Source organism: Amorphotheca resinae (genome assembly GCF_003019875.1).
Source record: "Amorphotheca resinae ATCC 22711 unplaced genomic scaffold M430scaffold_10, whole genome shotgun sequence".
NCBI lineage: Eukaryota > Fungi > Ascomycota > Leotiomycetes > Helotiales > Amorphothecaceae > Amorphotheca > Amorphotheca resinae.
This window is the reverse complement of record NW_020194480.1, coordinates 804333-830066: the sequence shown is the minus strand read 5'-3', so window position 1 is coordinate 830066 and position 25734 is coordinate 804333. Positions and strand designations below refer to the sequence as shown.

Below are 25734 nucleotides of genomic sequence, written 5' to 3'. Positions count from 1 at the left end.
AGTATGATGATAGTAGCCGCCTCTGGCAGGACTCCGCAAGATATCCAGTGACCTCACGAGCAGCAACTCCTAAGGATATTTTGAGAACTGTCATGAAAAAAGAGAAGGGGGGGCTGTTATTTACCAGATGACCTGATTAGCTTGCTCCATTGCTTGTACACACTTCAGAACATGTTAGGTATATATAAGCTATCTACTTATGGGCTGGCTGTACCTCTATAGGTAAAGGAGGGTCCTGGCTTTATTCAAGTCCTATTGAAAGGTGTAGGTAGGGATGTACAATACGCACATTACTTCTCATCACACCTTGATATTACGGAGTAGCAGGATAAAAACCATGCCGATACAGATACAGAAACGAGGATAGTCGGCTCAATCAGGTTATTAAAGAGGTGAAAGGTTTTTGTATCCATCTTGATACGAGGCTTGACATAAACCTCCCAGAAGCCATACATTTCACCAAGGTAGCATGTATCTCAATCGCAACCTCCTTGAAACTGCGGGATTACTTTGTAGGCATTTTAGCTTTCGATGGAAGACTACCTAGGACTCAGCTACTGTAGGTAAATCCATTATTCGCCGCGCTCCTGGCGCTGAGTGGAGATGGTGAACGTTTTCGTTCTCGAGATGCGCTCGTGGATATTCGAGCGACCATGACATGATGCACAGCAACGAAGCATAAGCATCGGGGCGCTTGAAATATCCCCAATCGCCCGCTTCTTCACATCTGTCATTTCCCCTCCTACTCTGAGGAATTCTTCAATCCGTTCCAAGTAAAAGGATGGACCAGCAACACCGCTCCCATTACTTCTTCTCCTCTGTATCCTCAGCCTGCTTGGCCGTTTTGATCTCCTTCCCATCCTTATCGAACTTCCGGCCTGTCTTCTCTAGGATATCCACGAAAAACTTCTCGATCTCTTTCTCCTCCTCCTCATTCACCTGTGCTCCGTCCCCATTACCCATCTTCGACCGCACGTTCCGGCGCATGTCGTCGAGGCTCGAGATATCAAAGGCGTAGAGCACGCCCCCGGTCAGCATCATGGCGTAGCTCAGCACGTTCACCGTCGCTAGGTTCAGAGCCTCCAGCGCTTCCATGTAGCCATTGGTGATCTTGTTGGGCTGGTTGCTCTGCTGGTAGAATTTGGGGACCGTGGCGCGGTAGCGGCGGAGGAGCGCTCGCCGGGTGACGATGGTGGAGAGGGCGACGAAGCCGGCGCCGGCGAAGAAGAGACCTAGTTGTCGCCGTGCGCGTTGCGAGAAGAAGGAGGAGAAGCGCGGCTCGTCGCTGGTGGCCGTGGCGGGGGATCGTTCCATAGGAGCCATTATGCCTCGTTGCAGGAAGGCCATCGAGCTTGGAGGGATGCAAAATGTGAGTATGAGACCTTGGCCCGCCTCTGCCTGGTTCTTGTTTTGACAGTCGAGGAGTTCCCTGGAGATGCCCCTCGTGGTGTTGTTAGAAAGGGTTACGAAGATCACCCATAGAACCTCTTCCCTTTCTACAGCGTCGAGGCAGCGATATACACGTAAATATTTCACAGCTATTCGGTTCCGGCTTAGTTGATTATTTGCCTCAATTCTGAGGCATCAATATGCCAATCTTGCGGGGGAGAAGCGCACAAGGGATCTCCTGCACATCAATCATGACATAAAAGAAAAGGAGTGTAAGGTACCTCAAGAAAAGCATCGCCCTATAGACGAGCAAAAAGGGAATGAATACCAAAAAGAAAAAATTGAAGAAGAGGAATACATCCCACTCCAAGTGGGACTCGAACCCACAGCCTCAAGATTAGAAGTCTTGCGCGCTACCATTGCGCCATTGGAGCAACTGATTTGCCGAAAAATCGCTATCTTACCACATAGCAGCACAACACTAATCTCGGACACAACCACCGTTCCACCATCTCGAGCAGACAAAAACCACACAGGGGATTGTGGAATAGCAAGTCGACCAAAGTATGATGATTCTTCTCTAAATCAGAAATGATGATTTAGTCATAATATCCGTATCTCTCAAGGCAGCTTTCGCTTTTAACGTAAGGTAATGCGTCTGACACACCAAGGTCCTTACCGTAGTTCTGGAATCAGTGGATGCTTTCTGCTTTTGATAGGGTTGGCTTTTACACATCGGTTTTTTGAAGCGATGTGTGTGTATATCTTTTGTATGTGCACAATGGCTTTGTAGACACTACCATTTGCTGTGCAGGCATGTATCTCAAGTCTTGTTTTCGTTTGCAGAGTTGAGGGGAAAGGGGGGGGGGGGGGGTGGTTGAAATCAGGGGAATAATCGCCATTCAGACTTGTTACTAACTGAAATTGAAGGGCGATCAGATTGCTGTAATCATCATGACCAAGTTGAATGGCAGTAAATGGGAGTTAACCTTAGTATATGCGTATTTGGCCTTGTAATAATAACCTCTCCACCCTCTTCCAAGCTAGATAACTCGATTAGTGTTTTGTCTACTGCCCCAATAGTTCAGCGGTTAGAAAGTTGCAACAAGCAGCAGCAGGGCGAATCATAGGTAAGCCATCACGCGGAGTATCCATTGCTGAATATTGTGAGGGAAAAAAATCCTTGATTTCGTTACAGAGACTATATGCCACACGGATTTATCCACTCGAGAGGATCACCCATCAGACCGAACGCTGTCCCATCTCATGAATCTCATCATCGTCACCATTGAGGAAAAAGTAATGACAAAGAGAACTAGAAAGGCCTAGTGGGCATGTAATATGATAACCCCCAAACCCGGCCGGTACGCGCACCTATGCCCACGAAACGCCCCCCCCCATACGCACGATGGAAAAACAAAAGGAAAAGTACATGCTTGGTCTGTTTGACCCTGTGTATGCCTTTTAACAAAAAGGGATATATGATGAGGCCAGCGCCTTAAGGTATTCACCGGTCGATTTTAGGTGATTGCCATCCATTCAAATAAGCCATGAGTCCCATCCCAATAAGAACAACTCCTAACATTGAAGCATATGGTGTCGTGTGATAAAGTATTGGATCGTGTCCGCCGGGAGGTCGTGAGAGAGTTCCTGAGGCTATCCTCCCTGGCTCAACCTCCTTTGCAGAACTAATATTTCCATTTATAAAAGCAGCTTTCTGTAGCGATTGACTTAATGTGTCGGTAAAACTCCTGGGGCTGCTGGATGGGTCTTTGGCCAGACCATCAGCGGGCGACCGCCCTCGTTCTGTAGAAGATGATCCTCTAGCCGACTCCTCTAACCTAATCTTCTCCACCATTTCGGCTAGGGTCTTTCGATCTGTATCTCTCTCGGCCTCCGCTATCTCTGCGCGTTTCTTGAACGACTCCATGTTCTCCCTCAACTGCTGCATTTCAACCAACATCGTCTCCAGGCGCTTCTCGAGTAGCGAGGTAGAATCAGTGATGGGTTTTGTGTCAACAACTTCGTTCTCCGGTGAACTCTCCTGAACCGCTTCGTCCTTCTCTAGAGATTTGGAATCGGGCGATTCAGCCTCTGTTTCTTGATACTCCTGGGCGGCTGGGTTCGTCTCAGTGCTCTCAAGAGGTGACTGAAGAGCTTCTTCAGAGACCGGTGCTTCAGAACTGCCGACAGAATTGCCGTTCACCTTTGCCTCAGAGGATTGCTGCTCCAGCCGTTTCGCTAATTCCTCAGCTAATTCACGTGCCTGTCTTTCCTTTTGAAGCATCTCCTCCAGGTTTCGCATTCGAGCACTCTGTGAGTCAAGCTCTTTCTTTGCAGATGCAAGTGCCTCTACTAGAGACATGATCTGACTTGATGATTCTTGGCGGGTGGGCGAGCCGCTTAGTATAGCCGGAGGACGCTCGGTATTCGTGCGTTTAAGGGACGGGACCGGGGAAGAAGGGTCAAAAAAATGGGGGCGGCCAACGTCGGGTTTCTCTGGCAGAGGTTGTTGAGGCGGGGGCGCTGGAGGATCAGAAAATCGGGTCTTGGAGGAGTCTCCTCGTAAAGCCAGAGATCCACCATTGACTTGAGGAGCCTTGGTTATCTCGGCGGCGGGTACTCGCTCAACTTCCTTGACACTCTCCTTTGATAATAGTGCGCCAACGAAATGATCCGCCCTTCCAAGATCATTTGTCTGTAATCTTGCTGCCCTCATTTCATGCTGGTAAGGATGTCAGCTTTACTTCTGGTAGAGTATTCTCAAAGAAACTTACCGTGAGCCTTTTGACGATTTGCTCGGTTGTGACTGGCGTTAACCAGAAGTTCATCGGCCGTTGTTGTCCCATAATACCACTCATTTGACCGCCAGCTACACTGGCCGGTGGACCCAAACGGCCGTTACTCACCACTGACCCTTGACTGCCTGACCTGCCTCTCATTGCCCCCTGAGATGGCACCATCATCGCTCCATTTGCCGGATCCAGATCACCAAAATTCATGTCCAGAACATTATTCGTTGCCCCAAGGTAGCCCGCATGCTCAACCTTAGCCTCCACTTTGTGATGCACAACTGTCTTCTGATCCTCGCTAACGATGTCAATTCCGAGTTCAAGATGATCTTGACTTTGTAACTCGTGTGGTTCGGAATCTCGATTCTCCGGTGACAGCCGAGTCCCGTTCACAAACGTCCCGTTGGAAGATTTCACGTCGCGGATCCAGATTTTACCATTCCGGTCGGCCCAGATCTCTGCATGCTGCCTTGACAATACCTTCGAGTCGAAGAACCCATTAGAAGGTGTAGGTACAGTCTTGGCGTTGGTCTGCCGTCCAATCCTTAGGCTGTCAGGATAGAATGGGACAGATATTGTTTTCCGCTCGAAAGTTCCATTCATAGACAGCAGATAGAGAACTGGGTTACTATCCCCTACTACTGGTGCACCAGTTCTGCTCCCATTTGATTGCTGTGAAGGGTTCTGCAGGATATGCTGCGACTGAATAGCGGACGAGGGTTGGTGGACGGAGGTCATCGATGACGCAGCAGGAGTGCCATTTGTTGTCAATATCGATTGCGGCCTTGCTGTAGATATACCAGATATTGCATCTGACTTGCTTGTTGGCCAGGGTCCTGCTCTTTGCGTCTTCTTTCGGGCAGCAGCTGTTCCCGTCCCCCAACTAAGGTCCCCTGCTGCTGCCGACGTCAGAGTGCCATTTACTTGTTGCGAGGTTGCAGGTATGGTAGTCGTGGATGCGGTGGAGGAGGCCGAAGAGATCGAAGAGGAGGAGTTGGCGCGTTGAGCGCTCTTGCGCGGCATAAACATTCGGGCGACTTCGTCGGCGTTCATGGCATTAAGTCCTCCTTGGCCAACACTAGAACCCCATGCTGACGGGTTACTCTGTTGGAAACTCGGTGGACTCGCGACAGCCGTCATCTGTGAGGTTGGATATGGGTGTTGCTATGTTGTATGAGGGTATCGAACAGCGACGTTGGCGAATGAATTTTGGAAATGGTGTACGTCGTGATTCTCCCCCTAATCCTTCGACTGTTATGACAACACGACAATACGCCCCTGGCGCTTCGCGACGACCCTCGTCCTGTATGGACTGCGACTTGCAAGAAATCGTTCCCGTTACTTATGATGGAGAGGGCGGTCGCTACACCGTGTTGTCCTGCTTTGTTAAAAGCTTGTCAGCTGTTATGTTATCCTCAATTGTTTGGCGCCACGACGTGAGAGCCGGATGGTGGCGCAGCACCGTTGAATCCTCTGTGAACTGGCCGTGGGAGTGAAAATACCATCAAGAAGACTTACATGCGAAAGACACTGGATGTGAAAAGGAATTGTCCGTGGTGAACGGGCAGACGGGATGTCTGTCGTTTCGACTTTGGAGCTGCTAAGCTGGAAAGTTTGGAGATCCGTATAGATCATTTGAGGCGGTCGCGAAGAGCCTATCAGAGCAAGCGACAGCGACAGGAGCACGCGCGCACCTTCACGTGCATTTACCATTCACTTTGCGGCCAATTTCAGCAAATTAGACCGATACAAATATAGGGAGGATGAAGATCTAAATACAAAGGATTTAATGCTACAGTGATCCACGGATTTCTCCTTCTATCTTTGTCGCCCTTTGATATGTAATCACGTGATAACATCAACATGGAAAAAGTGGCCCGTGCATACATCAGGTAGAGTTGACGGAGAAAGCCGTCGAGAATTTGAGGAAGCTCCGAGAACCAGCAGTCTCGACATCCATCCACAGACAACAAATCTGCTCTCAAGATGCCCGTACCGGTGGGACCAAACATGGGGCAACCCTCTACCTTTGACAAGAGTAAGCTCAGTTGCCGTCAGCGGAATAATGCTGCAAAATATACTGACCAAACTACCAGTGAAGATGGGCGCGATGATGGGAGGAAGTAAGCCGGCAAGCTCCACCTGTATTGGCCTCAATGATGCTAATATCTATGTCAAGCTGTTGGAGTGATCATTGGGTTTATCTTTGGTATGCTGACACTTCATTGGCTGGCAGTCTTGGCCTTCTGACATTCCAAAGGTTCAGTCAACATCATGAGATACGGCGCGGGGCCTAATGGGGTGATGAGAAGCCTTGGGCAATATATGCTTGGTTCTGGAGCAACTTTCGGGTAAGATATTGTTTCTTTGTAGCAATGGTCAGGTCTCGACTGATAGACCCTCTGCAGGTTCTTCATGTCAATAGGAAGCACCATCCGGTCGGACACGATATCCCAAGAAGCAGTGGAAGCCTTCGCTCGCGCACGACGACGGCCTATAATTATGCCACGCCAACCATACCAGCCATCTCCGAGCACTGAGCGCAAGGCTTAGAGTACCGAAATGCCATAATTAGGGATAATGGGTAAGGATGAAATGAAATAACTGGCCTGATTTGAACAATGTTATTCATTCAGCACAGCACAACTCACGGTGATAATTCTCTGGCAATGAGACTGTATGTTATGGGCAGGACACGTTGGGCGGCATTTTCTCTCTGAGCTTCGAGAAGGGCAATTCCGAGAAGTTCGACATTGTATCAACACAACTCAAGAATTCAAAAGTCAAAACGTATACGCAGAAGTATTCCAGTTGGACTGCCCGGCGGTGCTTTAACAGTGCTTTCACCCCTCCGCCGCGGAGGGATTATTCTGACAATGCTCATATCTAACCCAAATATTTTCATTTATTCTGCAGGGTGCTCCGTTCCTGGGGAACTGCTGTAGTGGCGACCATGAACCTGGAGCCCGGTCATTAGCCTGGCATCAGTCAGCCCAGATATGTTCTAACCTAATGATTCAGAAGTTTGTCGACCTTTCATCTCGTTTTCCGAACACCGAAACCCTGTTGCGAGTTCTGTTGGTGCCCAGCCTCCGAGCGTCTTTCTCACCGCAATAGTCTCACACAGAAGCTTCTGTTGGACGTTCCATGCAAGATCCAAGGCTTTGAGTTGAAGTTTCCTTCATGCTGGCCTCGTGGTGCTGTCATAAAACTAATATCTTCAAACACTGGTCCTGCAGAATATTTCTCGTTTGCTAGCTCTGTCAAGCTTCTGAACTCACTCGAGTAAAGTCGGGCGTAGAATACAGTTGAACAGAATTGCAAGGCAGTAGAGTCTAGGGCATTTATCTGAGAATAATACTCTGGCGATTCCCAGGCTTCGACTCTGATCTCCCGTCCTGAAGTTCAAAGGCCAATGTGCCTGTGTGTAGGCTGCAGTCAGACCTGCCACCGCTGCAAGCGGTCAACAGATCTCTTAGTCCAGCTCGCTGCGTTCTAGACTTCGCTATTCATCCTTTGTTTCCGCCGTTAATCCCGCACTATGTTAATCCTTGTTGAAGCGAGAAGTGCTGCAGCAAGAAAATACCGTTCCCTTGTAGCCGGGTTGCGTGGTCGTCGCATTGCCAGCTGCAATCCCAGCAGGGTGTGCATGCAGGTCATCAATAACTCGATGCACTTAACATGCATAACAGGTCAAAGAGTACCCGAGACCTCCAAAATTGGCGGGCCAACCTCACCACGAGAGTTATTATCGCAAGACAAGCCACATGAGGGACTACAGCCGCTCGCAGTCGTCGAACCCTAGCTCCAGCGCACCATGTCGCATCGCGCACTCCGCATCTTTGGGTACGATTATTGTAGCTACCCTACATCACCCAGCCTCGTGGAGGCCACACGAGCTTTTCTTCACGATGGAATGATTGGTCGCCAGAGGCGCAGCTCCCAGCAACGAAGTTTTCATGAGAATCAAGAAAGGCAGCTCACGCTTCCGCGATACGCCGACGGACGTCACACGATAGCACCGAGTCATTCGCAAGGCTTACGGACCAGCTGGTTGGGGTTGCTCAGCTGTCCAGCCTCGATTTTTCAGTAGCAACTTTGATATGACATCTCTCGGCAGGGACTGCTTGATGCGCGAGAAGGGACGAACTAAACGCCCCTTAGGATGATATCAGGAAGAAAAGAAGCTTTTCTTTTTTCTTTTTTCTTTATGCAGGTCCTGAAGCGGGAGATTGTGCCACTGCAGCTTCATCGTGGGCGCGGGTTAGAGGCACAGAACGGAAAGCCCGAGGCGAGTGCCAGAGCATCCCCATCAGCAAGGCGATGATGGACTCTAGGATAACGAGCAGAGTTGGCTTCGTTAGGTGCATTTGACAGGCGCAGAAGTAAGAAATCGAAACCAAGAATCAGATAAGGTACCGTTCAGAAGCATGGATTTGTGAAGATAAATGAAAAGTCATCTCTCCCCAAGCCCTCAACTATTTGCAGATTTCAACTGACAGAAGTACAGAAACACGAATGGCTGAAAATAGGAACTCACCTGACTGACACCCAGGCCTATGCCCATAATACGATTCCTCCGTCCCGCTTCCAGCAGCCTGGGCGGGGTAACGGATTGCTACTTTAGCAACACCATGCTATACATGTGGTGGGAGTACAGAGCGTAGGGACGAGGTCCTATATAAGATACGAGGTACGGAGGACTGCCCAATTCTGGCAAACTGTCTGATTCTCCGGATAGTTCAGTCGCCGACTCGCCGTCGAGACAAGCCGACATGCCGACGCGCCGGGTCGCCGACGTAGATAGAGGTCGACGAGTGGGATGTCGAGTGTATGTAGGTGCCTCGCAGATCCCGTACCCTGAGGAAATGACGCGCGTTGCGGGATTGAGTATGTTGCTCACTGTTGAGGCCTCGTCAATGATAGAACAATGCGTGTATGGCTTTTTTTTTTCTTTTTTCTTTTTTTTTTTTTCTTTCTTTTGTTGTTATCCATTTATTCCCTTTATTCATTCTTTTTGTCCCCTTATCTCTCCCTATGATTCGGTTAGGGTAATCTTCCCGAATCCTCTTGCGGTCTCCCTTGGAGACGTCCGCAATGCTACAGGATGCGGTGTAAATTTCGACCGGGACCTTGCTGATCGTGACCACCACAGCGATGCTTGGGACTTGGAAGGCACGGATTTCTGCCACACGGAGGGACTGGTTGGGAAAAATAGCGGGAGAGATGCATGTACGAATATGTAACGCGACGCGTACCACACATTCTCCCGATCCGTCGAATTCGACCAATAATTCGCCAATCGGTGAAGGATGAGGCGCTCGAAATTTTCCGAACGATAAAAAATCAAAGTATAATGTTCATGGACCGCTTGTTGCGTGGACGGGACTCATCACATACACCTTGCCTCATCTGGAAAGCAATATCGACGATGGCCCAGGGTCCACGATCCGCCTGGCGGACGTCCGATGCTGCAGCACGCGCGTTCGAATAAGCAATACTTGAACAGTGATGAACTCCGTCCGAACTGGGCGGGTTTGCAGGTTAGAAGGCAGTTTGAAAATGGTCAAGGGCATAAACCTGGATAATGGATCGAGCCCTGACTTCCTGGGGAAAGGGTCAGGGAGGCAGGGAGCCCAGGAGTTCATTTGAAACGTGGCGTTGGCGTACAATACGGTCCATTGGTACCAAGAGACTCAGAGAGGTATGTCAGGAGTTCAGGACTATGTAGTCATGTACGCCACATGCTCGTACCTGATCGAATGTGGCTCCACGGCGCAAGTTGGTGACGAGGTGGCCGCGGCCACGGTACGAACGATGTATGGACGCACGCTCCACGAACTGCAGTGGGATCATCGTATATGCCATAGAAGGGGACGAATGAATGGCTCCTTTGATCTCCCCATCTGGGCATGGCGGTGAGCACGATGCGGGATGTCGTCTTCAGCTCCTCTACCTCAGTCGTTGGTTGTGGTTGGTGTTGATGGTGGGGATTGGGGATTGGGGATTGGGAGTCCGGAGTGCCAGTACCTAGGTAGCTAGCTAACGATTTCCAGCCTAGGGCAGCGGCCCCATCCCGTGCAGATCTCCCTCCTCAGCCGCACCTTTCCCCAACGAACGATGGCGCCACGTTGGACGTCTCTCGCTTCTTTGCCCTCTTTCGGCCCTCGGAGTCCCGACTCGGATATCAGGTGATCCAGCTCGCATCCCTTTCAGCCGCTAGTCCTACTTTGGCCGTCGGGTCACTGGACATCAGAGTAATCATTGTCGGACATCAGGTACGCGGATACTACGTACGACATGTTCATGTAGCTACAAATACTACCAACAGAGTGCATACATACATACATACATACATCCACGTATACGCGTACAGGGTCCTGCACGTATGGTCTGTACACCGCTTTCCAAACACTATTCCTTTTGATGCCTGATGAGGTCCAGCCCCGCGGTGTGCTCGCACCCAAGTCCACGGTCCGCACGGCAGATGGCAGATGGCTTGCTCACAGAGAGGAATCAGGGGCCTCTCATGCCGCTCTCTCTATCTGCAGGCTGGTCGTCGATCCCATCTTGACCCTTGCCATACCCAAAGCAGCTCGGCCAGGGGCTTGAGACCAAGTTGAGAAGCACAAAGACCCATGCGTGAGGGACAAAGAAGGGTCGCCAGCCTTCAGCTCCACCAAGAGCCCTGAACCCTGAACCCATAGCTGCGTTTGATAGTCGACCGGGATACACCCACGAGCCTTACAGATGGCTCACGGATGGAGCCAGCCCCAGAGCTTGCCCATGCACGCAGGTCTGATGAGAGGAAGTCCGGCCGCGTGTATGCGGACAGAGATGCCTCTATATATGCCTCCCTATCTGCTCAATTCTTCTCAATCATTCTCAGCAGAGATATCACTTCCTCTTTCCCATATCCGCTCATAGCCTTGCTTTGCAATGGCTCTCTTATTGGGCGTCGTCGGTGATATTCTCTCGGGAGTCCTTGGCATTATCCCTGCCTTGACCCAGCAGCAGACTAACGGGTAGGTCTCTGCGAAGCCCCAGTCCAAGTCCCTTATCCCTACTTGTTTTCTTGACTCTGTTTGGAGATGCACATTATCGATCAGCACTAATCAATGTTGGTGATAGCAACTCGGTGTGGGGGACCTTGCCCGTACCCAACTTCCCTCCCTTCCTCACCAACAACCCACTCCCCAATGGCTACCCATGGGGTCTTCGAAACGCTTCAGGAAGCAATCCATACACTGATGCCCCTTACACTGGAGTCATCCGGAGCTATGATTTCACGGTCAAAAGGGGGCTGATAGCTCCGGACGGATACCAGAAGAATGTACTCCTAATCAATGACCAGTTTCCCGGTCCAGCAATTGAGGCAAACTGGGGCGATACCATCCAAGTCACTGTTCATAATCAGATTACCGGACCAGAGGAGGGGACGTCGTTTCACTGGCATGGACTTCTTCAGAAACAGACCCCATGGATGGATGGTGTACCTGGCGTGGAACAGTGTCCCATCGCTCCTGGCGAATCTTTCACCTACCAGTTCCAGGCTGATCTCTACGGTACTTCTTGGTATCATTCACACTACTCGGCACAGTATTCAGGCTAGTTACACGCATCCTCCAACCTTTTCGGGAACTAACATCGCCGCAGATGGCCTCCTGGGGCCCATGATCATCCACGGCCCAGAGAATGCAGATTACGACATTGATCTCGGACCAGTCCTCTTGACTGATACTTATCACAAACCGTATTATGAGACGGTCAAAGTAGTCATGGCGCCACTGGACCAGGGTGGTAACCCGCGTCCCGCCTCCGACAACAATCTCATTAACGGCAAGATGGACTTTGATTGTTCTACTGTGGCGGAGGGTGATACCACGCCCTGCAACAGCAATGCTGGCATCTCTAAGTTTACCTTCACCACTGGCAAAACTCACCGGCTCAGGTTGATCAACGCCGGAGCTGAGGGTCTGCAACGATTCAGTATCGACGGTCATAAAATGACGGTGATTGCCAACGATTTCGTTCCTATTGTGAGCTTCTTCTGTGCAAACATTGTGGGCTATATCTAACCGCTATCTAGCAACCTTACGAGACTACGGTGGTAACTCTCGGCGCAGGCCAGCGAAGTGATGTGCTAGTCACAGCGAATCAAGGATCTGCGCAGTCAGCATTCTGGATGCGCTCCAATATTTCCACTATCTGCTCCTCCAGCAATCAACCCAATGCTCTGGCAGCAATCTACTACGATAAAGCCGACACAAACAAAGCACCTACCAGTACCGCCTGGGATGTGCCCGACCCCGGAACCTGCGCAAACGATGATCTCTCCCTCACTGTTCCATATTATCCCCTCACACCGACTGACCACCCAGCAACGACACGCCACCTAGACATTAACTCCGAGGTCAATGCCACCAACCATTTCCTTTGGACTGTTGACGGGGGGACTTTCCGCTCCGATTACAACAGTCCCACCCTTCTCTTGGCCAACGAAGGAAACTTCACCTATCCACCTGAATGGAACGTGAAGAATTTCGGCAGCAACAGCACTATTCGTGTGATTGTCAACAACCCTACTAGCTCCTCTCACCCTATGCACCTCCACGGGCACAACATGTTCATCCTACACGAAGGTCCCGGAGCCTGGGACGGAACCTCCATCACCAACCCCAACAACCCCCAGCGGCGCGATGTACAGATGTTACGACCAGGCGGGCACATAGTCTGGCAGATCAACGCCGATAACCCAGGAGTATGGCCTTTCCACTGCCATATCGTGTGGCATCTGAGCGCTGGCTTCTACGCGACTATCCTCGAAAGGCCAGCGGACATCGAGAAATATAGCCAGATCCCCATGATTATGCCGCAGACTTGTACCGACTGGGCGGCCTGGACAAAGAACAATGTCCCCGACGAGATTGACAGCGGCGTATGAGATATGGGTGCATGACGTTATTGATTTCTTTTGTACAGAAAAAGCTATAAAAGAGCAATTTTGATGCCTCGACGTAATGCAGTTCATGACGACGAGCACGGAAAGAAAAATTACGATGGCAGGGCCCATGTCTCTCATGTTTCGATTAGTCTAGTGGTGTTTGATATAGATTGAAATAACTAGCGACTCTCCTAATCTCTATTACCTATCTACCTACTACCTAATATGAATAATTTATTATCCATCTAAATTCCAACAGCCCCCCATCTCACTTCCTCGCTTAATCTTCTAACAGGTAAGGTACCTTACTATAGCCACAAGCGCAAAGTGTCACCAACTGCAGTATCCAACTAACAGTCTCTATCCATTCCCCTATTGACTTTCTCATAAATAATCCCAGTTTCATAGCTAATTCAATTAGCTCTTCATAACTAAGCAAGATCTCAACCAAACATAACCGAATCTATACCGATTTCGGAATCGCAGGGACTGTCGGGGTGGTATGCATAATGATAGCAAAAAGATAGGAACTTAGGAGGTTAGTTGAACTGCGTATACCTTAGAGAAGGTGAAGTTTACGTTTAGGGGGTTCGGCTGGCTCGCATCTGTTCAGGAGCTAGATAGGGGGTAAGCGAGCACGTAGTCGAATACAGTAATCACTGACACTACTAAAGTATGTTCTGTCTAAAAAGGGGGAGGGAAGTAGAGATTCCTACCTACCTTTATTCACATATCATGCTTCATAATTGCCTTCTTTAACTCACTCCTATGAGAAATTTAAAAGGGGGGAGAAAAAAAAAAAACCAAGGAATTCGTGAAAAACGCATGATTGCGTAGGAAATCATACTGCTTATGCCTTCGCCTCTTTTCACCCCCTTTGTCCCCTTGTTCCACTCACCCAGTATCCCTTATCCCTAATCACACGGCATGCTTTAAAGAATCCCATTTCCCATCTCCTAAGCCATGAGCTTGCGAATCCTACTCCCAAATTCCTATCTAATCACGCTCTCTTTCCACCCCCTCCAAAACCATCCTCATCCTCTAGGCATCATATCAATAAACCCTATCTATCTATCTATCTATCTGTGATTCAAGACTCAGAGTCAGTAAAAATATTAAATGATTATCAAACGTTCTCTTCATCTTTTGATTCATGACCTTCTACCCGAGTTTCTCGACTATATAAGGATGGGGTTTATGCTCTCTGGTGCCAGTTTATTTTTCTCTTTCTCTCTTTGTCTTCCTCAATATCAGATCTTCTGAAACCTAAAAAAGCAAGAGAGAAATTTATCTATTTATCAAACGCATAATTACAGCCTCCTCTCACTCTCTTCAAGAAATCCAAACATACAAAGACAAAAAAAGCAATACCATCTCAAACCAAACATCATGGCGCCTATCGCCGCATGGGAATGCCACATGGTACTTCTTCTCCGTCTCCCCCCTTTCCCCTATATCTCCCTATCCAACACACACACCCCACTAACAGCAGGATCTACACATAGTGCACAGCAACCGCCAATCCCATAACCGATCTTAATTACAAATGGATGCATTTCATCCCCGAGTACTGCGTCAACGATACCTGTCGTCACCGTCGCTGCCCGCACTGCTGGGATATTGATTATGAAGGGAATAGACTGCAGCGCTGTGATGGGCGGCAGTTGAGGGGTTGAATGTTGGGTTGGATGGGGATTTTTTTTGGGGGATTTGAACTGAGATGCCGTCCATTTAACCGATTTTAGAATCTTAGAATTAATATCATACATCGTTGCCTTTTAAAAATGGTTTGTGCATTTATGCATACCTATACGCAATATAGATCCTTATACGAATCTTGAAATTGAAAAGTGACTACTTTACCCATGAGCCCGATGGGATGGATAGGGGCTCGGTTGCGGATGCCGAGAGGATGGCTTGCTAAAACGAAGTAACCCTAGAGTCCTACTATGGTAACCCTACATTGAATACTCTAGTATTAATTTTTGGAACTTAGAAAACATCCTTTTGATGCTGGTGAAAGCATCCTGTCAGGTGCTCTGATACGTGAGATTATATTACGGCTTCTCGTTTTCATTTCGTCTTGGGTCCCTACGTGGGCGGGGTTGACGCTGATCTTGCGGAGAAAGGGATTCGATGCTACATCGGGTCATGCGATATACTACTGTACTTGGCATCAATGTCCCGGGATCCTCAACTAGACGACCTTGCGAGATCCCTGTCGTTACCCGATATATCACTAAGACAAAGCTTGCCATTGTGATGGATTAATTAAATTATCGTATCTCTAGGGTTTCATGCTCGTGATTGTTCATTTCCTTCTACTACCTCTGCATTCTCGTTCAACCGTCAAGAGATCCAGCTCACAATTAACATGATGTCAGAGTATATGTCCCTCAACGCGCCTTCATCCCTCAGGCAGCGGTCTGGGTGGTCGCAGGGGCGGACGATGTGCTCGAGGAGATCGGTGGGATCGAAGGAAGACAGCTCGCCTGGTACTATATCAGATGTTAGCAGATGCACTGTGGAGTGCGGAGAGAGGAATCATACGCAAGGCTCGGTGGCAGGGCTGGGTGGGAGAGGACCGGTGGCCCACTGGACGGGGTTGGGGCCGAGGACGAACTCCATGGTGCCGCCGTGGGCAAAGACATCGTCATAGGTGAGCCAGTTCTGCTTCCAGGGCCGGCCATTGACCTTCAGGCTCTGCACATAGATGTTGGAGTCACCATTGCCGTCACCGCCGGTGCTGGTGATGACCAGCTTCTTATTTCCGCCGAGGTTGATGGTTAGGGACTCGTACCAAGGGGAGTGGATCAGGAAGGTGGTCTGGCCGGTGACGGGGTACAGACCGATCATGTTCCACAGGAGCCAGGTCTGCATTGCTCCGGCATCACTGTTGCCGGGAAGGCCATTAACACGGGTGTTGTAGTATTGCTTCGCGACCTTGCGAGATTGTAAGACGGAGCGGTCCTGTCGGTTGATGAAGTTGTAGAGGTAAGGAACATTGAAAGTTCTGTATCATTAGCATAGCCTGGAGGAAGATAGAAATATAGACTCACGGCTCGTTTGTGGAATCAAAGATGATGCCATTCGGATTGCCTGGGTTTGCACCAACTGTGAACATGGTGTCCAATCTTGACAAGAAGGTCTCCGGGCCACCCATCCATTGAACAAGCGTCCCCATGTCATGGATATCACCCCAGGAGTAGTCCCATGAACTGGCCTCGTAGTATGGGTCACCCCAGTAGCCGGAATCGTTCAGTGGATCAGTGTTGATGAATCCAGATACATCCCTGGGGACAATAAAGCCCTTGTAGCCGATTGACTCGAGATCCGGGTTCCAGTGGTTGCGCCAATTTCGCGAACGGTTAAGGTACTTGCTAGCATCGTCCCATCTCCCGAGCCCTTTTGCGACCTGGTACAGACCGAAATCGTTGTAGGCATAATCAACGGCACGTGACGCTGCGCGGCTGTATTTTGGGGTAATGAATCCGTACTGAAGCCAGTCTGGAAGAGCTCCTCGGCCCTCCTTCGTCGACGAGTCTGGTGCCATTGGGTCCGGAGGGACGGTGTTGTTGGGAGGGACCTCTGCATCCTTGACCATCGCAGCGTACCCATCATTCCAGTTAATGCGACCCCGGACACCTTTGACAAAGGCATCAGCTAAGACGTTGTCGGCATTCGATCCCCCTTGCGTTCTGCCGTTGTAGTTAGAAGACCGCGCGTCCGGGAGGTAACCTTCAAACCGCCAGATGTCGATCATGGACCGGATGTGTTCCTCGTACACGGTTGGTTGCAAAACGTGCAGGAGAGCGGTCGAGCAGCGGAAGAGATCCCACAAGGTGAAGATATCGGAGTAGTATGGTTCGGTGGAGTTCCAGCCTGGGTTCTCACCAGTCTGATTGGTGGGCAGCAGATTCATGAAGTACAATGAACTGTAGAGCAATTCGAGGTTCGTTGCGTTGGTCGTGGTGGTTTGAATGGTGGAAAGTACTTGCGAGTTCCACGCCTCCTTGGTGCCTTCAACCACTGTGGAAAACTCGGTTCCTTCTGGAATCTCATTGTTGAGATTTTGACAAGCTTTCTCGTATGAGATCCACGAAATACCAACTCGGGAAGAAACGATGTTCTCGCTGAAGGTAAAAAGACCGCCTACATAAGTATTTGAGCTATTTGAGCTGGCCGATCCGCTTGGTTGGACTACGCTTCCTCCGGAAGAGGTTCCAGTGTACGCATTGGCCGTTTCAGCTGTAACGTTGAAGTATCCACCTACAAAATGTTAGAATTGGCAAAAACAGGCGGAATATGCACTTACAGGAGTATATGGTCCAGTCTGGCGATCTGTTCCACCCGTTGTTATAGATCCCTGAAGCTTCGTAGTGACCGTCAGGATAGATGGTGAATTCTCCTCCAGCATACCCTTGACCAAGCCCCTGCCCTCTGAAAGAAGGTAGCACGTGGCTCATATCAACCAGAATGTTGTTTTCAGTGCTCCCTGCCGGAAAAGTGTATTGGTACATTCCGGCACGTGAAGCAGCAGCCAACTCCACAATGACATTCTGACCGGTTTGGGCTCTGTAGTAACCGACGGAGCCTTGATCAGGGGCCCCTCTTGGAACTGTTATGCTGGAGAGAGGGTTGGTGATGTTTCCAACCAGGGGCAATTGAGGAACTGTTCCGTATTTGGGAGCACCACCAGTTCCTTGCTCATGCATCATGGTGAATCCAGAGAAGGCGCCGTTGGAGAGATATCCCGAGTAGGAATCAGTGCCGGAGTTTAGGAGGTCGGGTCCCAACTTCACCATTCCGAATGGCCGAGCAACACCTGGGAAGTCATTTCCACCACCCTCTGTTCCCAAGCTACTTTGATCAGCTGAGTTTTGAGAATAGCACGTGAGGAGACTCACAAGACATTAACATATTGGGTATAATCAACGGCCTGTGGAGTAGACCTCTCCGCAGCTGCTGCGAGCGCTAGAACCGGTATGAGCTTTGCACTTCCCAACATGTTGGCGGTTTTCAAGACGAGAAACCCTTCACAGTGCGGTGGTTGAGCAACTACCAAATCTCTTGGCTCTTCCCCAGCTATATATACTCAGAGCCATTTGCAGGGCCCAGCCTGGCTAAAGCCTCCGCAATCGTTGGCCTTGGGTGTAGCAACGTGGGGGACGATAGAAGGGAAGGTACGAACTGACAAATTACCGAAGAAACATGCCCTGGGTGTGACATATGATAGGAAGGGCTTCCCAGCCGTGTCTGCCCCATGTAAGAGTCTAGAAAGAACATCTTTGGTGGGGAATTAAGAAGGGTACAGCGGGTACTGTACATCTCGATGCATGCACCGAGCGAAATCGCCGTGCCAAGACTTTTGGAGGTGCACCCATCAACCTTGACCTTGCAGGAGTCAGGCCTGGTGCTTGACTCTCGATCGACAGAGTCGTGTGTTGCCCCCTGTGCGATCCCTGCCAAATGCGACGGTTTCGCTTGATCTCGGGGTCTTATTTACCTTCTATCGAAAGCATGTCTCACTTTGATCTGATAGACACTTGAACACTTCAATCGCGGTCAACACATTGCGATATCAGGTAAACTACCTTGACTGCTTCTAGAGGCGCAAGTCTACAGAATTCAAGAATAAACTAAAAGCATCGTGATTCAAATGCAAGAGTTGGGAATAGCAATGCTTGAACGCGACTTGCGCTCCCCTATAATTCCCGCAGAACGACTTTAGCACCGTCGCGCGAGATTGATAAGCATACACCCCAAAAAGGTCTTGGTACGGCGGTTTAGTTCAGGGCGTGCAACGATGTAGCTCTGCTAAAGGAGCATTAAGAATGATGCTAATCGTCGGCCGGGGCACGATCCACGGTTGTTGCATCGCTCTCTGCCGTCCATCCCCGCATTTGACGAATAGGAGGCCAGAACCGAGGGGTGTGCACCTGTCCAGCCGAGTGAAACATCACCTCACGTGACTTCGAAGATATTTTCCCCTGTTAGACCTGGCTGCCGTCTGTGTAGTTGTAGTTCGTCCAGCGCCGCTATGGGGCGCAAGACCTGATCCCGAGGAGAACGGCTGAGTCCAGTTACACTCGGGGGTGACTGAGTGGATGGTTGCATCTGAGGATATACTGTATAGCCTGTACCCCTGGCCGGGCCTCATCGCTGGGAAAGTGGGGTATGCGCAATTGACATCTGATCTTTTGCATGGTAAGACTTGGCAAGCACGGCGGGGTCGCTCGGCCAGAGAGATCTACGAAGAGTGTCGCTTGACAGGCTTCAAAAACGTGGTTATCTCTGATGGGGAAAGAACCGGTGAAAATCAGATATTGGGAAGCGAGCAACGTACATGTAGGTACAGTACGTTGTAGCTATGACAACGGGATAACAGACTCGGCAGAGATCAGCACTGTACTGATCTCCATATCTTCTGGAGGCTGTGCGTTCCTCTATGAGGTTGACGCCCTCAAACCACCCACCTTACCAAGACAGACCATTTTTCCAGATGACTTCTTCGTGGACGGCAGAAGGTCTCTCGACTTTCTGTGCCACTGGTATGGTTGGATCATTCTCACCGTGACCCTACCTCACTTTCTCCTCGAGCCATGTAATGACACGTGCGCCTGTATAGATTCTCACACTCAGTGATGGAGCACGGGAGTGATCGATATCGCCATCTCTTCGACCCTTGCTGGTGATGTTTCTAGAACATGACGGGCTGCACTATTGCAGGTGTCATCTGTCTTCGGTCGCTTGCTCTGGCGGAATCGCCTCAAGAACAGATGGCGAACCGTTGTGACAGGAGACTAAGGATGCCGTAAGTAATTTCCGTATCCAGCGGACCCAAGTTCTCAACGGCACACATAGCATGCAAGTCACAACACGTGCGCAGATGCGGTCTTGGATTGCTCGATCGGATCATTCGGCCCTTTAATGCTGGTCGGAGCTATCTGAGCTTTGATCTGTGTGCATCGCGCCTTGTCATGGGGCCTCGAGTGACGTTCCCGGAAGCTGGTTGTCTTGAATGCTCGAAGATAAGACAAGGCATGGCAGATCACACCGCGTTCGTTTTGGTTCCTATGGAGAGAAAACGTGGGACGTGTTGTCTTAGAAAGGTTGCCGAAGTCGAGGCCGGAGTTCAAAGCGGGAACGTCGGTAGGAATGTTCCGTTCCGTCTTTAACGAGGTCATCGGCTGCTTCCGCCTGTTATAATGACGGTGGCCGAGATGTTCTTCCAATTGTTCCCCAAGTCCCAATCCACAGCGTAGATTCTGTCAGTCAACCTCATCCGAGCAGCAAAGATAGAACCATATAGGTAGAAAGATCCTGGAGAAACGTCGGCCCGGATGGCATTCATATGGTTGCGCGACCAGCCTACCTGACGGTCTTGAGCTTCCTGAGGCCCAAAAGCCCTTCCCTCATCCGAGTGGCTCCATCATCGACGTCTTCGGGCTCCAAACCACTTGAAAATGCAGAGGCAAATATTGCAATTCTATTTCTGTCTGTCCAGGACGGCTGAGTGGTAAGGTATACTAGATAAAGTTCAGCTCTGGACCCTGGAAGGAATTCGGTAAACTGACCCTTCTTAAGATTGAAAGGTTCACACTGTAAGAAGCCAATACTGGACTTCTAGACTTCTAGCTGGATCCATCTGATCCTGTTCGACAGAAACATAACCTTCATGTTGCAAAGAAAAAAGAAAACTATGCGGAGTATGAGAAGAGAAGAATGATTTGCTTCGACGATATTCATGGCTGGCAGGCACGGACCATGCCCAATCCAGGTATCCTCCTCCAGTTACGTCTTCCCTGAATGTCATTTGAACCACGTTACTGCGGTCACGTGTGGGGTTCGAACAATCGGATAGGTAAGGTACCTAGGTACGTAAGAGAAGTCCTAACTGTATACCTATATACAAATCAGCTTGGCTCTTGAGCTTTTCAGCCCCACGGCCTCCTGGATACTATGGTTTGTGAGCTACCTACCTACCTTATCAGCCTTGCAAATTTCAAAGCGAAGGTACGTGTCACATGGACATTTATATTCGTACCTTCTTTCAGATGTACCTACCAGGTACCGTAGAAACCTTGTGAGCTGATGCATGGAAAAGACAGGATCGATCAGAGAGTAAGAGTGAGTATACAAAAAGAATCGTTCTGTATAGGGGCTCTATCGACTTTTCCCGGAGTGTTACGTAAACCCATGTCTACGCAGCGTCGAGTCTTGACTCACGTGTAACTACCTATCAATGATCCCGTATAGCTTGGAGCTTTGATAGTATCCTGCAGATTCTCTCCTGCTACTGGGAGCGACATTTGAAGAATGTTGGATTTTGATATATGGTGATTATTGCGTCTGAAGATGAAAGAAAGAAGGTACCTATTCTGAACTGTGTACAAGAAATAGAGTTCTAACCGAGGTCATGTGATACACACCAGTTTCCCCCTTTTCCTCCAACAATCAACCGAGTCAACATGATGTCTTCGACGCTTTGTCTCTTTTTCTATGTTACCTTTGATTTAGGCATGAGGTCCCCGACTGAAGTGCGATCTCTGGCTCTTATCTTATTATGGAAATTATCTAGGGTACATAGTCCTATTTCTCGAATTATTCAATTCGTTCTGGACATCAACAGACTCCAAAGTAAAGAGCAGTCCAGGGCCACTCTGATCCCATCTGCAACAGATAGAGAAACTAGTCTCGGTATATACAGCGTTTGATTATTTGGTTCCTTATAAACATTAAGTATTCGAAAGCTAGCGAGTGCACCCGTCTCTCGTACTCCAACATGTATACACGTTTCAATTCTTCTCGCATAATTCTTCTCACATATCCCTGGTCTTCGTCTCATCTCAAGATATTTCGTGCGGCCGTCGACGTAGTTGGATAGCCGCGGGTATTTGCGTATTCGGTTCGTTCATTATATCTCGTTCTCCTTCTTCTCTGCAAGCCCTATGGTGCCTTCCTCCGATTCTCGCCTGCATCTTCACATCAGTCTCCTTGTAACTTAGATAACAAGTGGTTTGATCTAAGCGTACTCATCCTTGACTCGATGCTGGCTCTCGGTGTCGGGGAAGGCAGAGGGCCCAGTCCTGCGGCGTTGTCGGCGCCAGAATCCAAGGCTGCTACCAGCGGTTGTGGTTCTAATGCCTCGCGGGGGGCTGCGGGTGGTTTGGGTGGGGGTGCTCCTATCGATACGGGAAGCTCGCGAGCTAGCGCCACTGGAACGACCGCCAAGACCACAGCCTAGGAAGAGCATGATTGTTGCGAGCACCATACAAGCCCATGCGGCCCAGGTGAACCCGAAAGCAGCAGAGCCAATACTGGCAGAAAGGCCTGCGTCATGGAACCGGTTGCGCGCCTCGACGAAGATAGCTCTGTAACGAAGTTAGAGATGCTAGAAGGTATGTCATGGGGACTCACGTCATCATTGAAGCCGCCATAGTCATAAAGAAGAGAGCTGAGCCGATGATCAGCCCCGACAAGCCAGACGCAAGACGACTGCAGGGAGCAAGGAGAGCGGTGAAGAGTCCAAAGACGTCCAAAACAAATGCCATGAGGTAGAAGACCCAGCCGAAGCGCCACGTGTAGTAGTAGTGGTAGCTAGTCGTGTGTTTTGCATGTCCACTACATACATTTTGGTCAGCCTCAAGGTTAATTGTATGTTAGGAATAAACCCACCCAACGAGAGCTTCGGGAGCTCCAGCGCTACCATCGACCCAAGCATAACCAATTGGTAACGCGGGAACGGGCGCGCCGCAGTCCCTGTTATTGGCTCCGCAGACGAACCAGAATGTCCATTGAGAGGTCGAACGATGTGCACCGGGGATAGTTGAAGTATCTGCTTGCAAGAACCAAGTGTTGCTAAGAGGAACACTGTTTGTAACACCACTGAGAACGACGAAGAACATAAACATAATTGAAGCAGCGATCAGGATGAGGGATCCCACGCCCATTCCACCTCCTAGAGGACCCATTAGCTATCGCCGCAGAGCTGCATTGTACCTTTGTGATACTCACGAATTCCCGCCGCCATTATGTATTAATATTCGTAGGTATTACTATGCAAAGATGGCGGAGGCACTGATGCGGCGTGCCAGATGAAAGAAGCCCTGGTTCAGGGGATGTACGTCAGAACCACAGAATCTCGAGGCACAATGCTGCAGCACACCAAACACCTTGAGCTGCGTGGTTTGAGCGAATGTTGTTCCTTGTCGGAGTACCGATGTGTTTGCGGGTTGCTGGGGCGTAGGAGAGATAGTGATGAGGAGCAGAGGAGAAGCAGGAGGAACAAGAGAAGGAGGGGCAGTTGGAGGAGGGTCCAGATAATAAAGGGATTACGATTGAATGTAAACAGCCCTAGAGACAAGGTGGGAGAGGAAATCTGTGATGCCAACGATGACGCTGGTCGGCCACGGTTGGTATGTTCCATACCTTGTTTGCTCCGGAAAAGCATCGCGGGGGAAAGGGAGCTCCCTGCTGGTCTCGACTATTGCCCAGCTAACAGGTTGGGCAGAGGACGACGAGACATCTGTGCCAGTACAGCCAGTCATAATGCTCACACACGCTGCGATGGGGCTTAAGGGTAGGCCCAGCATGGATTAAGGTTTCCTGGTTTGCGGTGTAGACCGCGTAGGCCTTCGCGGCCAAGAGGTGTTGCGCGGGCTTTTGCCTCGTGAGAGGCCAGACAGACAACACCACCTCGGAGGTGGGGAGGTCCTAAGGTAGGGACAAGAGACGCGATGGCCTCAATCCGGCGTTGCCGGTTGGCTGTGCATCTATCTGAACCTTGGAAGTTGGAAGTTGGAAGTGAAGCTGAAGAGGCCAGGCACTGAGGTAGAGTCGAATCATCGAATCATAAACGTCGTGTCCCTTGACGTCATATCAGATAGATCGCCAGCAGGGTTATTGTTATATCGACGACCATCATAGCTATGCGACTGCTCTGGACTCTCGAGTCTTTCGACTTTCTTGACCCTCTCGCTCTCTTGAGCTCTCTCTGCCTCTGCCTGTCCCTCTCTATATATATATCAGTAGCGGCAGAACGGTGACAGAGGACATATCAAATGCACTCGTCTTCCAAAGCAGGAGATGATGCTTGAATCATGAATCTGTGAGAGTTATTCCGGTCCAGTTGCCAACGAGGTAACGTGCAAGGCCGCGGGCAGCCAATCAATGCATTTCAGAGCGTGGGCCCGACCGCGATGAAGAAATCGACTATTGGAGGGCGGTCGCTGATGCTTTCACTCTTTCACTCGACTTTTCACTCGAGCGCTCGGTAGTGGTTTTCCTTGTTTATTCTGTCACGTCACGACGAGGCTCAAAGGGCCTCTACGGCAACCGTCTCAGTTCGAAGTCACGGGGTCCACAGGGTTATGTAATTGGGATGCAGGTATCCTGCTCGGGGTCCAGCTGGTTGTTCTCAAAGGAGGATAAGGTAGGGAACAGACGGGAGGGATCACTCATTGTTTCAAGATTCCAGGGTGCAACATAACGTGGGAATTCTCGAACCATGCCAGTAGTTAAAATCAAACCCGCTCTGGCTCCCTCATCTCAGTGGTTTACCCTTCCGTAGCCTCGCATCGCTCCCTTAATCGTAGAACGCAGATACATATGAGAGACGCAAGTTGAAACGCTTTTGCACTTTTAGAAGTGTTGCATCCAAGCAAGAACATCAAGGCTCCATATCTCCCGGAAAAACTTTTTGTTTCGAAATGCATAGCCAATGCCAAATCCCTTCCCGCAATTTCCCAGTTGCACCACCACAATCAGATAGCCAGATTGAAAATCATGCCCCGCCCACACCATTAACTAACGGCTCTCCATTCTCAGCACCACCTCTATCCACTCCCTCCCCAACCAGACTCCAATCCCTCACGCCACCCTTCCAATCCGCCACCCTGCCATCTTTGATCTTTACCACCACAACCCTAACCTCCTCGCCCTCGATGAAGATTCCTCTCCCACCATCTGGCTCCTCCCCCCTCTCATCCCACGCCCGGCGCCTCTCCCCCTCTCCCTCGACAAACGTATTATTATCCAGATGCATCTCCTTATAATACTGCTCCTCTTCTGTGCCCGCCTCCACTAACCGTGCGTCCCCGTTGATCGTCGCAGATATGCTGCTCAGTGCGCTCGTATTCAGGTTCAGCAGCAGCGTGGCGAGCGACGAGCGCGAGGCTTCTGGAGGCGGCGAGCCGGTCCGGCCGCTCGAGGAGCCGCGGCGGTTGGTGGTCGGTGGTCGGTGCGAGACCCAGTCGTGGACGAGGAGGGAGACGTGCGGGTTGGAGACCAGGTTGAGCGTCTTCTTCGAGGAGGGGTTGGTGGTCATGATTATGGCTGGGGAGGAGGAGTAGGGCGACGACGGGAGGTACGTATAATTCATGAGCGAGACGTGTGGGTACAGGTTCGTGCATGTCGCAAGATGTAGCTGTGAAATCGGGCAGGTCAGTCTGGGCTTCTAAGATGTGGGCGTGGTGTTGGAGCTGGGCAACCTACAAATCGTGCGTTCTGTAAACACTGCACCACTTCTGGGGGCAGGGTATTGGAGACTTGGAGATGCGTCGTGCCCGCCGACGCCTCGTAATTAAGTGGTGCTTCGGCCGCCGCCAT

The 25734-nt window shown here is 50.2% G+C and overlaps 9 protein-coding genes across 9 annotated transcripts; 2 read left to right on the top strand and 7 right to left on the bottom strand.

Annotated features, from left to right (window-relative positions):
• Positions 1–486: 486 nt before the first annotated feature.
• On the bottom strand, positions 487–797 carry M430DRAFT_36606 (hypothetical protein). The gene has a single exon (XM_024866960.1). It carries the CDS (start codon positions 732–734, stop codon positions 573–575), a length of 162 nt encoding a protein of 53 aa, XP_024718486.1. The 5' UTR covers positions 735–797; the 3' UTR covers positions 487–572.
• On the bottom strand, positions 732–1495 carry M430DRAFT_36605 (hypothetical protein). Its single transcript, XM_024866959.1, has one exon. It carries the CDS (start codon positions 1321–1323, stop codon positions 805–807), a length of 519 nt encoding a protein of 172 aa, XP_024718485.1. The 5' UTR covers positions 1324–1495; the 3' UTR covers positions 732–804.
• Positions 1496–2625: 1130 nt separating this feature from the next.
• On the bottom strand, positions 2626–5563 carry M430DRAFT_144765 (hypothetical protein). The gene is made up of 2 exons (XM_024862909.1): positions 4167–5563; positions 2626–4114 (listed from the first exon to the last, which is right to left on the bottom strand). Exons 1-2 carry the CDS (start codon positions 5319–5321, stop codon positions 2897–2899), a joined length of 2373 nt encoding a protein of 790 aa, XP_024718484.1. The 5' UTR covers positions 5322–5563; the 3' UTR covers positions 2626–2896.
• A 613-nt stretch (positions 5564–6176) lies between these two features.
• M430DRAFT_73264 (hypothetical protein) lies at positions 6177–6536 on the top strand (the record flags this gene model as incomplete). Its single annotated transcript, XM_024869531.1, has 4 exons — positions 6177–6219; positions 6278–6304; positions 6361–6390; positions 6442–6536. Coding segments are annotated over 4 exons (195 nt in total), but the record flags the coding sequence as incomplete, so codon positions are not given.
• Positions 6537–8259: 1723 nt separating this feature from the next.
• M430DRAFT_36604 (hypothetical protein) lies at positions 8260–8636 on the bottom strand. The gene has a single exon (XM_024866958.1). The coding sequence runs from the start codon at positions 8549–8551 to the stop codon at positions 8390–8392; it is 162 nt and encodes a 53-aa protein (XP_024718482.1). The 5' UTR covers positions 8552–8636; the 3' UTR covers positions 8260–8389.
• Positions 8637–11120: 2484 nt separating this feature from the next.
• Positions 11121–13125, top strand: M430DRAFT_52780 (hypothetical protein; the record flags this gene model as incomplete). Its single annotated transcript, XM_024868326.1, has 4 exons — positions 11121–11206; positions 11313–11788; positions 11838–12220; positions 12271–13125. 4 exons carry the CDS (start codon positions 11121–11123, stop codon positions 13123–13125), a joined length of 1800 nt encoding a protein of 599 aa, XP_024718481.1.
• A 2544-nt stretch (positions 13126–15669) lies between these two features.
• Positions 15670–18133, bottom strand: M430DRAFT_107301 (glycoside hydrolase family 92 protein; the record flags this gene model as incomplete). The annotated part of the gene is made up of 4 exons (XM_024861148.1): positions 15670–16138; positions 16185–17394; positions 17441–17985; positions 18033–18133. The coding sequence occupies 4 exons, from the start codon at positions 18131–18133 to the stop codon at positions 15670–15672; spliced, it is 2325 nt and encodes a 774-aa protein (XP_024718480.1).
• Positions 18134–22031: 3898 nt separating this feature from the next.
• On the bottom strand, positions 22032–23280 carry M430DRAFT_144757 (hypothetical protein). The gene is made up of 4 exons (XM_024862908.1): positions 23143–23280; positions 22804–23086; positions 22546–22749; positions 22032–22499 (listed from the first exon to the last, which is right to left on the bottom strand). Exons 1-4 carry the CDS (start codon positions 23156–23158, stop codon positions 22151–22153), a joined length of 852 nt encoding a protein of 283 aa, XP_024718479.1. The 5' UTR covers positions 23159–23280; the 3' UTR covers positions 22032–22150.
• Positions 23281–24910: 1630 nt separating this feature from the next.
• Positions 24911–25734, bottom strand: M430DRAFT_60699 (hypothetical protein; the record flags this gene model as incomplete). The annotated part of the gene is made up of 2 exons (XM_024868874.1): positions 24911–25552; positions 25621–25734. The coding sequence occupies 2 exons, from the start codon at positions 25732–25734 to the stop codon at positions 24911–24913; spliced, it is 756 nt and encodes a 251-aa protein (XP_024718478.1).